Source organism: Polyodon spathula, chromosome 11 (genome assembly GCF_017654505.1).
Source record: "Polyodon spathula isolate WHYD16114869_AA chromosome 11, ASM1765450v1, whole genome shotgun sequence".
NCBI lineage: Eukaryota > Metazoa > Chordata > Actinopteri > Acipenseriformes > Polyodontidae > Polyodon > Polyodon spathula.
Window position 1 is genome coordinate 1,824,277 of NC_054544.1, and position 13,434 is coordinate 1,837,710.

Below are 13,434 nucleotides of genomic sequence, written 5' to 3' on the forward strand. Positions count from 1 at the left end.
CAACACTGCTTATTTGATTTCTTTCAGCCTCCCAAAGTGAAGTGTTTGACTAGAATATGGCACCCAAACATCACAGAGACAGGCGAAATCTGTTTAAGGTAAATTATCATCCTTAATTTTATCAGCAGTAAGTGCTGACCGAGGCCTCGCTTATCCGAATCCTGTGAATTTAATTAAACAGAAGCTGTAATGAGTTATGCAGACAGAACCAGTTGCATTTGTCAGAACTAGCCCAACCGTGCTACTAGAAAATGGATATGACAGTTGTAATAACAGGGTGTGAAGTTAAGGTCATGAAGGGCAAGACAATGTTGCCTTTGTTGGGTGTGAAGATTCAGGGACACCAAGACAGTTCTAGGGAGCAAAAAGGCCAAATATAAATCCAACCCAAGGGCATCAAGGCGATTTCATACTCATTCATAAAATAACAAAAAATAAATACAGAGAGCCTATCATGTTGATGAAATTTGAATTCAAACAAACACAAATCAATGTTTTCTGAGTGATCCTGTCACTGATTGTTACAGAAATAGGTGACTTTTTCATTGCAAAAATAAAATGGCATAACAAATCCAATTTAAAAACAACAAACTTTCATAATGAAAAAATACAACGGTAAATATTCAGGGTACTTTTACTAAACTCGGTCAGTCTGTTACAAGAGGTAAATATAGCGTCTGTAAGTGTTCTGTAATTAAAGCTCTTTTAAAACCTTTGATGCCATGTGCTTCATAATTTAGGGTAAACATTTAATCAATTCATTTTTAAATGCTAAAAATAGTTTTCTTTCAGAAATTGGAATTTTCACAGAGAATTGGATGTTATTATTATACGGCAGTGGTTCTGATTCATGGAAATTGTGAAATCCGTGCTCACCGCGAAAAAATACAGCCTTAGTGATACAACAGTACAAATATATGAGGCGCCGTTAGGGACGAAATTCAGACTGACACCTCTTACACGACACACTGAAATTGTATGTGGTACACAGTGATCTTCTACACTAAGCAGTGAAATTGTAAATAGTAAACAGTGAAATCTCATAAACTATACAATTAAAAAATGTATTATTTATTTCTTCATATTTCTTTTTTTAAACAGCAGACATGAAATTACAGACAAGTTGTGGCTGTTGTCTTGCTCAGTGTGTATCAAACAAAATGAATCACATGTGTATCTAGTTATTGGTGATTATTGCAAAGGGAAATATTCAACATTACAGTAAAACAGTGCACAGCATTTTAAGCAATTATTTATCAACAATACAATTACAGAAATGGAACCAATGAAAGTTCTCATTTAACCCTCAGTTCGAAGCCTGTATATCCATTTTGCTTATTTTTGTAAAAGTATTTCATCGTGATCGGCACCCCTGTTAGCTTCTTGGGCATTGAACTGGTTAAAAAGGGAGCAGATGTCATGTCCCATTGGGTTAAAATGTCTTGCTGCTGGTGATTTAGGGTCATGATTCCTTACAGCACTTTTGTGTTCATATTTGGTTTAAAAAAATAATATATATATGTGTGTGGGTGTGTGGGTGTGTGTGTGGGTGGGTGGGTGTTTTATTCACGTAACACAATCCACATTTCAATAAATACATTTCATATTTAGTTTGACTGGTTATTCTGCCGATAACTTCCAATTGTTTGCCAGTAGGATGAAAAAAGTGTTAACAAATTATTGTATTACAGTTTACACAATTCTGACGAGGACATTTGTGGTATTTTATAAGGAAATTGTTTTGGTGGTTGATAATACATATTTCTCTGACTAAATGCTCCCCTATATTCTTAGCAAATATTGAAAAATGTTACCCAGTTTTAAATCGCTGGACAAAATGTGCCAATAAGAATTAACAATCGATTGAAATCTCTTACAAAGATCTTTAGCATGACATTCAAAACCACTTTCAGTAGTACAGATCCTTTTTATTATAGGCTATGTGGTAAAATATTGCTTTAAAGTTGCTATGATAACCTGTATAACAGAGTAAATATGTTATTTTCTTTCTATACACAGATGTATTTGAACTTTTCATGTTTTAATAAAATGTACATCTGGAAAATATAGTGAATTGAGATCACTATCCAAGCTGAATGCAGTAGAAGGCATTCGATGTATACCTGAAATTCTTCCAGTTCTAAAGCAATGATTCACCTGTCCAAATGCAAAACACATCACCAGTGCCTCAGTACCAACTTTTCAAGAGAGAGAGGTATAGGGATTGTTGTTATATACACAATTCAACTCAAATTACTCATAAATGCATATGCATAATTAGGTCACTGAGGACCTTTCGCAGTTCTTTAAATCTGTAAATATTATACCTCGTCACATTTCAAATAATTATTAATACTGCAGTATAGATATTGAGTCTCCCTGTTCCTGTCTAGAAAGTATTGTTTAATCTGCGGCCCTTCACTATGAGGACTACAAGTATACAAGCTCGTAACAGCCTTATCATAAGAAATCTGAGAGAGATACATTACACTATGTAACAATTTTTGTTCCTGGGTAGTAAGTGTTATTTCCTAATTGCTTATGCCTCAAAAGTATAGAAAATGGCTATTATTCCCCACAAACTTTGCTTTTGTGACCAGGACAGTGATATTTCAAAATATCACTATTTCCAATGGGAAAATGTATTTACAGTATAATTGTAAATCTCGAAAAACTACTCACTTCTAAATCTTTTGTAGTCATCTTTGTATTACTTTAGTATAAATACATGTTAATTTGGATTCATATGTTGTTTTTTTCTGACTTTATGTGAATGAAAAGACACACATTTGCCCATTTTCCCATTGGAAATAGTGATATTTCAAAATATCACTGTCCTGGTCACAAAAGCAGAGTTTGTGGGGAATAATAGCCATTTTCTATACTTGAGGCATAAGCAATTAGGAAATATCACTTACTACCCAGGAACAAAAAAAAAAAAAAAAAAAAATTTATTACACAGTGTTATCAGTAGTCATGGTTTGGTTCAGAAAATTGATAGGATCTTTAATATAAGAGGGCATTGATAGTACTAAAGCGTTAATGTGGTAATCCGCCTACTGAGATCATGTTATTAATTTTGTCAATGAACCAGTTCCATCCACTATTGGATTCCTTGGTGGATTTAAAAAATCTCTACCTAATGTATAGAAATCTGGACGATAGAATTACTTTGTAACAAACCATCAAACATATTTATTCTGCAAACTTTTTTGTACGATATCTCTAATTATTTATTTCTGTATTTATTAAATGCTCGTATCGAATGTGTTATGTGGGTAAAACAAAAAGTGAATTAAAAAACAGAATTTGTGAACACAAAGGTGCTATAAAGAATCGTGATCCTAAACCATCAGTGCTATAAAGAATCGTGATCCTAAACCATCAGTGCTATAAAGAATCGTGATCCTAAACCATCAGTGCTATAAAGAATCGTGATCCTAAACCATCAGTGCTATAAAGAATCGTGATCCTAAACCATCAGTAGCAAGACGTTTTCACCCAGTGAAAATTCCTGGAAGCACAGTCATGTTGAGCTCAGTCTAACAGCGTCCCTCCCTCTGTTTGCCCGTCATTAACCAAAGATGCAGTATGTCTTGCTCGTGGGAGGTGCACAGTAAAAGGAATGGCAACAATAATACAAAGAGCAATTTTCTGGCAGGATGAGATTAGACAGAATTCAGTTGAATTGGGCCAGAATGGGCCAGCTGCTGCTAGCATGTTTCTGAATGGCTTGCAGGCTTACAGGCAACTTTTGCTGTATTTTTTTGTTTTATTTTATTTATTTGTTTTTATTTGAGAGGCATTGTGGCAGGTGATGTCGGTTATTTCGCTACCTGTAATGACTTCTCTCTCGCTGTTAAACGAGTTATGAAAGCTGGAAGTGGGTAAGGGGGCTGATAAAGTGAATTCAATGTTGAAAGGTGTATCACTGCTTCAAGGCCGTGTGATGTTAATAAGCAAAGGAAGGGAAAGGGAGAGAGAGAGAGGTAGAAGACTGCTGCCAGAAATTCACGCAGTAGCTATCTGTCTTCCTCTCTCCTATTTTTTCTAATATTTATCAAACGCTTCCAGAGATAAGGGCAGCAGTGAGTAAAGTGGCTTTAGAGTTCACCTCCAGTATATTGCAGAGAGATAAGAAGGAGATTAAAATGAGGAAACTCTATTTATTTATTTGTATATTTGTATGTGGTTATGTAGGAAAGCCTCTGTACGGTTTCAGATTCAGCACAGAACTGGGCACCCATGTTTCTAACTGTAGAAAGCGGTTTGTGTTTCCTTCTTTTCTAATTTTCTTCTTCAGCGTAACTATTTGCATAACCATTAACACAATTTCACAATTAACTATCAAAGTTGTCCTACAGACGTATGTTCTTTATAACAGGTAATGACTAACCAAGGGATGCAGCTGCTGTTCTATACAGTGCCTGAAGGAACTGGGAAAACAAGGGATAGTCATCATGACCGGTATCAGAGTATTTTCAGATTACCAGATTTTATGATACGTTTTTTTTCCCCCTACAGTTTACTCAGAGAACATTCAATTGACGGTACAGGCTGGGCTCCAACAAGAACACTAAAGGTAATTCTTTTTCTGAGCGTGAACAAATTATGAATGACTGGATTCCAATGTAGAAGGCACCAGCCTCTAATTTAAACACAACAGGCTTATCCTCCAGTTTTCTGTTCTGGTTGTGCGCTACCGTGTCAGGTTTCCGGGGTTCAGTTATTCATATGACCTTCCCTGTGATCTTTCCATTTGGTTTCAGTTTTGTTGGTTTATTGTTCTTTTATTATGGTGGGTGACGTTTATCCGAGACCGCTGTGGAAGCATTCTATTATAATGGCTTGCTCAGAGTCCTGCTGAGAATGTATTTTCTATATAAACATGTTAATACTCGGGCCAAGGGAAAACTCACTTTTCATTGTCGTGCAACGGGAAAGCAAAGATTAATTACTGGGGACAGTATGAATCGGGTGGGTGATTATCATAATTTTTTTCAGCCATGATGCCCATTTATTTCCTGTACAGCGAACCCAAAAATCCATTGGAAATTGCAGCCCACAGCTACAGGGGCAGTGATTGTGTGTGTGTGTGTGTTACTTAGATCAGCGATTTACACTCCATCCAAACATACTGCAGGTCAAGGTGTCTTACATATTGGGTGTGGTTTCCTTTTTGTATATACTGTAAAAAACCAAAGGAAGGCTTGTTTTTGAAAGAAGACAAAATGCCTTTTAGATTTCACTTCGTTCTGTTTTCTGTGTCTTTGTCCTCCCACATTTAATCTAAGAAACGACATCACGGATGTGTGCTGCGGGAATTGTTAGACTGGAGGTGATGTTTAGATAATAAACTCTTGATACATTTTTGCATATTATCTCATTTGCATTTTTTTATATAACTGTTTCCATGAACTGTCATGAATTAAGTCTATATTTATGCACACAGATCTGTCGATTATTTATCTTGCTGTCGTTTATGAGCCAGCTAATAAGCTAGCCTTCATAGAAGTGTAAATGATGATGAACTTCATAGAAGTGTAAATGATGATGAACTTCATAGAAGTGTAAATGATGATGAACTTCATAGAAGTGTAAATGATGATGAACTTCATAGAAGTGTAAATGATGATGAACTTCATAGAAGTGTAAATGATGAACTTCATAGAAGTGTAAATGATGATGAACTTCATAGAAGTGTAAATGATGATGAACTTCATAGAAGTGTAAATGATGATGAACTTCATAGAAGTGTAAATGATGAACTTCATAGAAGTGTAAATGGTAGAAAACAATTACCCTTTTTATCTTCCAGGTGAGATACAGTTTTACATAGGGGCAAGGGACAGTGAATTCTACAATGAAACTATTGCTGTGTCCAGTAGTCCAGGGCTTGCTTATGACACATGCTCATAAGACATGTTTCCTTCGACTGGAAATTACAAATTCTGCAGGAAGACAATGAAACACATGCCATTCTGCTGGAAGTGAACAACTGAATTCCGGTCGTGAGGTGCAGAACTCTGCTAATGTCATGAAACTGCATTACCAGACTGCAAAAAGTCAAATGTGTTTGTTGTCAGCAGAACTGGAATTCAGTTAGGTGATTTGGAGAGCAGTGTAGGAAGCCCTGATAAGCGGTAATAAACACAGTATCAACATACTCTTTTTGTTCCCTTTACACAAAGGTCAAGTAGTGTTCTTGTCCTGTAGCAACAACCTTAAACTGTTTCAGCCGTTGTGTGATTGTGTGGATAATACAGTGAATAGCTATGGCTTGTTTTGTTTTTATCTCCATTGCATTGCCCTACAATGCAAATAATAGAATTATGAAATCATGTGGTTATGCTTGATTTGTGTGTTAATCTGTAAATGCTTAAAATAAAATCCTAAAAATGTGCTAACTCTGCATTCCACATTTTCTGACAATGTGTTACTGAACAGTCTCTAGGGTTTACAGCAACACACATTGTTTACCATTAATTAGTGCCTGCTTAGTTCTACACTATTTTACTACAATATTTTCTTCAACATGTCACACAATTGTTTTGATATATTATTGGATGAGTCAGACTTGGATATTTATTTTAGTTTAACATCGTGGGCCTTGATGCATCACAGCAGAAGTCAAACATTTTGACTGAATAAATGGCAGTTTAATTTAATTTTTTTTTTCAGCATTCTGAATCATTTCAAACAAATCGCTGCCCCGCTGTAGCTGATAAGCTGCTAATGCTCCACTGACATAAGATTAAGCTAGATAAACAGGGATCTCAGGGATTTCAGCCTCTCCAGCAAACTTATTTTTTTCCCCCTCACTATCCCAGACAACAGAATATACTTTTTTTTCCCCTCCACCCTCTGTTGCATTGACACCCATTAAAACTAAACTCTAAAACCCCTTTGATGTTTGCACTTGTGCCATTATTGCATTTTATTTCCTGGAAGTGGGTCAGACATGCCCCCCCTACTGCCTGTTAGTGTGGAAGAAGAGTAGCATTTAGCTTTAGTCTCAATAGATTTATATTGCTGGTGGCACCCAGATGCTAACAGAGCAACTACTACAGCAGCACTTGGCAACAGACACTATTTCTCTGTCTGTCAGTATTGAAAGTGATTGGGGATTAGGACTATGGGGAGTGGGATTTTATGATATGTAGAAGCATAGGCGACTTGCAGAGACTAAGGTGTGTTAGCTATCAATCTGCTGCAGAGTCGCTTACAACGTCTCACGCGAAAGACGGAGCACAAGGAGGTTAAGTGATTTGCTCAGGGTGACACGATGAGCCAGTGGCTGAGCCGGGATTTGAACCAGGGACCTCCTGCTTACAAGCCCTTTAACCACTGGACCACACCGCCTCCTATGTTGTAGTGTAACGACATATTTAAAATTACATTGTATATATTTCTATTTATTTTTTTTACAAGTAAATATAATAGATTTAAAAGTGTGTTAAGTCAGAAAGCTAGGGGATTCCTGAGGTGCTCACCTTGTAAAGGCATGGCCTTGTGGTGTGCATTAGCTCTGTGCCTTACTGCATCAGACAGAGACAAGCGGAAATGGGCAGTGATGTGGCAAAATGGATAGAACCTGTACTTCTGATAAGTATCTTTCACACCATAGATGACACAACAGGCGACGCGGGAGTGACACAAAATATATAGGCTTCTTGAATCGTATTTTTCTTCGCACGACAATTAGGGAATTGACCAATCGGAGAATAGCATCAATGCATGGGGTCAACCAGGGACAGAGGAAATAATAATGCTCACCGTGGAAAAACAGACAGAGCTTTATGACAAAGATCATCATACAGAGATGAAAGGTAATATATGGGAGTTCATTTTGAAGGGTAAGCCTGGTATGTAGGATTAATTGCCACATATTTTGAAATACTGATGTTGTCAAATATGTACCGATCTTGATCATTAGTTTTGTCAATAGCAACTTTGTAATAGTTTTATATATCTGGCAGTTTTCAAACCTGTCACGTCGCATCTGTGTCGCTTCAGGTGTGCATGGTCATGTTGCTCTGAAAGTATCTTGTCGCCGAATGAACAATCGCATCACGTCTGGTCTGTAGCGGCCTTAAAGGCACGCATTTATTTTAAGACGTGGAACATGCTGACTAACACGTCCAGTTTAAGACTTTATTTCCCCGTTCTCTCCCCCAGTTTGAATGTTACTTTTCTGCTTTCGACCACATTGTGGTGTAACCTAGGACCATCCTTGTTAGAAAGCTTTTCATTTAACCCTGAAATCTTTGAGTGCCTTAGGAATAAAGCAATTGGCAGCAACCTTTGTGAGCCTTTGTTTGCCGTCCAAACCGACGAATGATTCCCATAATAAGAAAAGTTGTCAGTCTTCAGTTGGGCAGTGCAAACGTAAAACTCCAACCACTGCTGTAGGTGAAATGTGTTGATTATCCAGTGGTTAAGCTGATAGAATTGCGTCAGACATCTCACTTGCTAGACAAAAAAAGGGATATTTGCTTCCTTAAAAGAAATGATAATATCTTGTTGTAGTGTAATATGGATAGTAAATAGTGTAGTGAAAAAGTGTATTAAAATGAAATATGATGTGCTCCAAGCTGGCTTTTCGTCTACGCCTTGTGAACCACCCGTATAGCTCAAACATACAGAAATGTTTTATTTGCAGTGCCTTTTGATTGCACCATGCCCATTTTGCCTTTGCATAATTACATACTACGCCAGTGATTCCCCACATGGGTCACATCACAGCGGAAGCGTTCTTATTTAAATCAGATCTGATAGACAAGGCCAGCAATGTGTTTTCTGTGCTCTGCTTTATTATTCTCTTGTGTATTTCCTGAGTACTGTGCTGGGATTCCTTGCATATTTATGTACAGTCATTATATGCACACATCTTGCACGGGTTAGCAGGTTGCGGTGCATTGAAGACGGAGGCAGCTTATAAGCAGACAAGTAATTCAAAGCTAACAATGTGCATGAAGCTTCTTCATAAAGGAACATCCACACCAGAGGTATTAGTTGAAACTTTCTGAAGAAGGCACTAGCTGAAAGGTTTGTCTATTTGACTTTCTTTTTGGAAAGGTCTGCTGTACCAATGCCAAGAGAGTTTGCAGCCACTCTTTTTCATGTTTAATATTAACAATATTATACATTTTCTGATATTATTTATTCAATTCATATTTTCCTTTTTTTGTTTTTTGTTTTACAGGACGTTGTGTGGGGACTGAATTCGTTATTTACTGTAAGTAAGAGAGTACAAGATATTGCAATAGTACTTCAAACTATATGATTTGGAGCAAATAACTGAGATTCAAGCCCATAGTGTCCAAACAGCAAAGTGCTATGGAACTGTGCGTTCACCAGTAGAGCATTAGGGGTGTAATGATTCATCCCATTGTGAACCCTAATGACTCAAACTGCGGGCTCCATTCTCAAACCTCTTTGCTCCAAATCATCATTAGTGCAATTCTAAAACGAATTAGAAACTATTCAATGTTAGTATGCCATTGTAGAGCTTTACTGTGGATATTCATCTTTATTCCTACACAGTGGTTTATTGCTGTCCCCTGCTGTGCAAAGCAGCAGCTGTCTCAAGTGATGTAACAGCAGCTAGCAGTAGCTGATGCTAGGGCAGTCGCTAAGTATGCTAGTGCTTTTACATGCATGTTTTTGGATTGTAAGTGTTGGTCTTATCTCTCTAAAGAGGGTTGTTCCAGCTTTATCATTTGCCTAAATTGAGTTTGCGATACACAGGTCATGGAGATAAATCGCCCACTCCACAGGATAAGACCTTCTTGGCTATTGATCAGAGTTTTCTTCTTATCTGTCTTATTCCCTCGTGTTGAATAAACAACAATCAGTGCCATTAGTTTTATATATATATATACATACAGTACTGTGCAGAAGTTTTAGGCAGGTGTGAAAAAATGCTGTAAAGTAAGAATGCTTTCAAAAATAGACATGTTAATAGTTTATATTGATCAATTAACCAAATGCAAAGTGAGTGAACAGAAGAAAAATCTAAATCAAATCCATATTTGATGTGACCACCCTTTGCCTTCAAAACAGCATAAATTCTTCAAGGTACACCTGCACAAAATCAGGGATTTTGTAGGCATATAGTCAGGTGTATGATTAAACAATTATATCAAACAGGTGCTAATGATCATCAATTCAATATGTAGGTTGAAACACAATCATTAACTGAAACAGAAACAGCTGTGTAGGAGGAATAAAACAAGGTGAGGTTGCAGTTTACTGTCAAAAGTCATACACCGTGGCAAGAATGAGCACAGCAACAAGACACAAGGTAGTTATACTGCATTAGCAAGGTCTCTCCCAGGCAGAAATTTCAAGGCAGACAGGGGTTTCCAGATGTGCTGTCCAAGCTTTTTTGAAGAAGCACAAAGAAACTGGCAACGTTGAGGACCGTAGACGCAGTGGTCGGCCAAGGAAAATTACTGCAGCAGATGAAAGACACATCATGCTTACTTCCCTTCGCAATTGGAAGATGTCCAGCAATGCCATCAGCTCAGAATTGGCCGAAAACTGTGGGACCCTGGTACACCCATCTACTGCCTGGAGAAGTCTGGTCAGAATTGGCCTTCATGGAAGACTTGCGGCCAAAAAGCCATACCTTCGACGTGGAAACAAGGCCAGGGGACTCAACTATGCACGAAAACACAGGAACTAGGGTGCAGAAAAATGGCAGTAGGTGCTCTGGACTGATGAGTCAAAATTTGAAATATTTGGCTGTAGCAGAAGGCAGTTTGTTCGCCGAAGGGCTGGAGAGCGGTACACAAATGAGTGTCTGCAGGCAACAGTGAAGCATGGTGGAGGTTCCTTGCAAGTTTGGGGCTGCATTTCTGCAAATGGAGTTGGGGATTTGGTTAGAATTAATGGTCTCCTCAATGCTCAGAAGTACAGGCAGATACTTATCCATCATGCAATACCATCAGGGAGGCATCTGATTGGCCCCAAATTTATTCTGTGGCATGACAACGACCCCAAACATACAGCGAAAGTCATTAAGAACTATCTTCAGGAGTCCTGGAAGTGATGGTATGGCCCCACAGAGCCCTGATCTCATCATCATCGAGTCTGTCTGGGATTACATGAAGAGAGAGAAGCAACTGAGGCTGCCTAAATCCACAGAAGAACTGTGGTTAGTTCTCCAAGATGTTTGGGCCAACCTACCTGCCGAGTTCCTTCAAAAACTGTGTGCAAGTGTACCTAGAAGAATTGCTGCTGTTTTGAAGGCAAAGGATGGTCACACCAAATATTGATTTGATGTAGATTTTTCTTCTGTTCACTTACTTTGCATTTTGTTAATTGATAAATATAAATAAATAAATAAATATTCCAAAATAACATGTTGTAAACCATTGGTAAGCATTGTAAACAAACAAAGTTTGACAAACCATGATAAATCACAGTAAATGCACTAGGTACACCACTGTACCAAGTACTGCTCAGATTAAACACGATCTGTATCATATGATCATCTGTCTTCATCCATCCATTTTACCTCGACCACCTTTACGACTGTTTAATTAATATGCCTATATATATATATTATATATTATATATATTAATATATATATATTATATATTATATTATATATTAATTAGCTCAAAAGAGCCAGCTGCTCTGCACTCTATAGGCAAGACAGCATCTTTATATCTGTACTGCCCTTGCTCTGCCCTCTTTACACTGACTGCAGCAGAAGGATGCTGCACTCTAGGGTATGACAGATAACTATTTTCAACTGCCTCCCCATGGCAAGATGCTGCTGCAGAAATTCACATCTAACAGCAGCCAGCCAGCCAGCCTGATTTGAATAGTTTTGGTTGTCAAACAAAGAGTGGCACAAACTACATTCAGCACACTGTGTCTGTAATTATTGGTGTCTGTAGACTAAAGACTGTTCTTTAAATCCTGTAAATACTGAGTATACCCAGGTCAGTGTTGGCTTCCAGCTGTAGTGTGCAAAGTGATGTGCAGCTGCAGTGGCATTGCTGTAAATAAGACCTTGTTTTCAGATGTTGTAAATTATGGGTTTGCCATTTTCAGCACCTTTGTAAGCAGAGACAGATTACCTGTGTGCAGGCTTAGTGTGTACATCTTCTATAACAGTGCACAGTATGTATATGCTACTCCAATACTGTACCTCCTGAGGCTCTTCCGTCTCTCTATACTAGCACATCTGTAGTCACCTAATTGTTTATTTTTCCAAGTATTTATTTATTGTAAATACTTGCATTTAAAGGTAATTTCCAACCATAAAAAAGAGATCTTAATTGAATAATCAGTAATCTTTTTAGTACTATATTATAAACCTCATGGGTTGTCTCAGCCAATTAGTTTCCAAATAGAGCCTAATAGTATCCTCTGGTACGTTACCTGTATATAATTAACCTCTGCAGCTCGGGACACCTGCCTGTCTCTGCGGTCAATTTTACAGCAGGTAAGGACAGCTGCATCGGAAATGATTGCTCAAAAAAATCATCACAAAAAAAACTGCCTGTCCTGTTGAAAATTCTTTCTTGTGGTTTGTGTTTCTTGAAGGATTTGTTGAATTTTGATGACCCCCTGAATATTGAAGCAGCAGAGCACCACCTCCGTGACAAGGTGAGTTTCAGCTTCACACGAAGAGCACAGCAGTCCGTTACTGAGAAGAGTCACAGAGAACAAGCACAGGGGTTAGTGGCTCAGGAGGCAGAATGATGGACCAGATTGAGGCCATGTTTGAATCCTACTGCTACTGTAGGTACAAGCTCTTGTTATCTCAGACTCGTTAAAATAACAGTAACTGTTGTGATTTACATTACCCTATGAGCAGCACTGTCACTGGTGCCTGTTACTGTATGTGGAGCCCTTGTGTATCTTGAACACCTTGAAATCCAGACATGCGGTGTGTGCTTTTACACTGCATAAACAGTAATAGCACAGAGCTGCCTTATCAGAATTACAACCCTCACCTCCCATAGAGTTATACCAGGAGGGTTTCCAGTGTTTTGTTACAAGAATGATGCAGAGGATTATGAGCCTTCTGAGTCATTTAAAATAATACCGTTTTAAGGGCTGCTTTAGAAATGAAATGGAAAATCCTATTAAAATGAATCAATCAAGCGGACCTATCGGTACAGGCCAGTATCAAACACATCAGGATAAAAGCCCATGTCCTAAATAGACCAGCAGTCCCAGTACATCAGAAAGAACCTTTTAGAGATGATCATTTTGGGAAGAAAAAAATAATGATAAAAAGGTTTAGCAGCAGCGATCCCTTTAAATCTCCAGTTAGTTTTCATATTGACTTTTCCCTTTCATTTCGTTGCATCAGGTCGTAACCGAGCATCATTGTGACAACCTGAAAACAGGGTGACCTGCTCCCAAAGGCAGCTACTTGGGGCTGCATACCATGGTTATTTCCGTAC

At 38.0% G+C, this 13,434-nt stretch overlaps 1 protein-coding gene across 7 annotated transcripts in view; it reads left to right on the top strand.

Moving 5' to 3' along the window:
• LOC121323356 (NEDD8-conjugating enzyme UBE2F) overlaps positions 1-13,434 on the top strand; it is a 60,955-nt gene that overhangs the window by 39,383 nt on the left and 8,138 nt on the right. For 6 of the 7 annotated variants that reach the window (XM_041264371.1, XM_041264374.1, XM_041264373.1 and 3 more), the window contains 4 exons: positions 28-98; positions 4,525-4,582; positions 9,206-9,238; positions 12,566-12,628. In XM_041264371.1, coding sequence (XP_041120305.1) covers positions 28-98; positions 4,525-4,582; positions 9,206-9,238; positions 12,566-12,628 — 225 coding nt within the window. Of the gene's footprint in view, positions 1-27; positions 99-4,524; positions 4,583-9,205; positions 9,239-12,423; positions 12,465-12,565; positions 12,629-13,434 lie in introns of all 7 variants that reach the window. The other variant, XR_005951138.1, reaches the window with a different exon arrangement.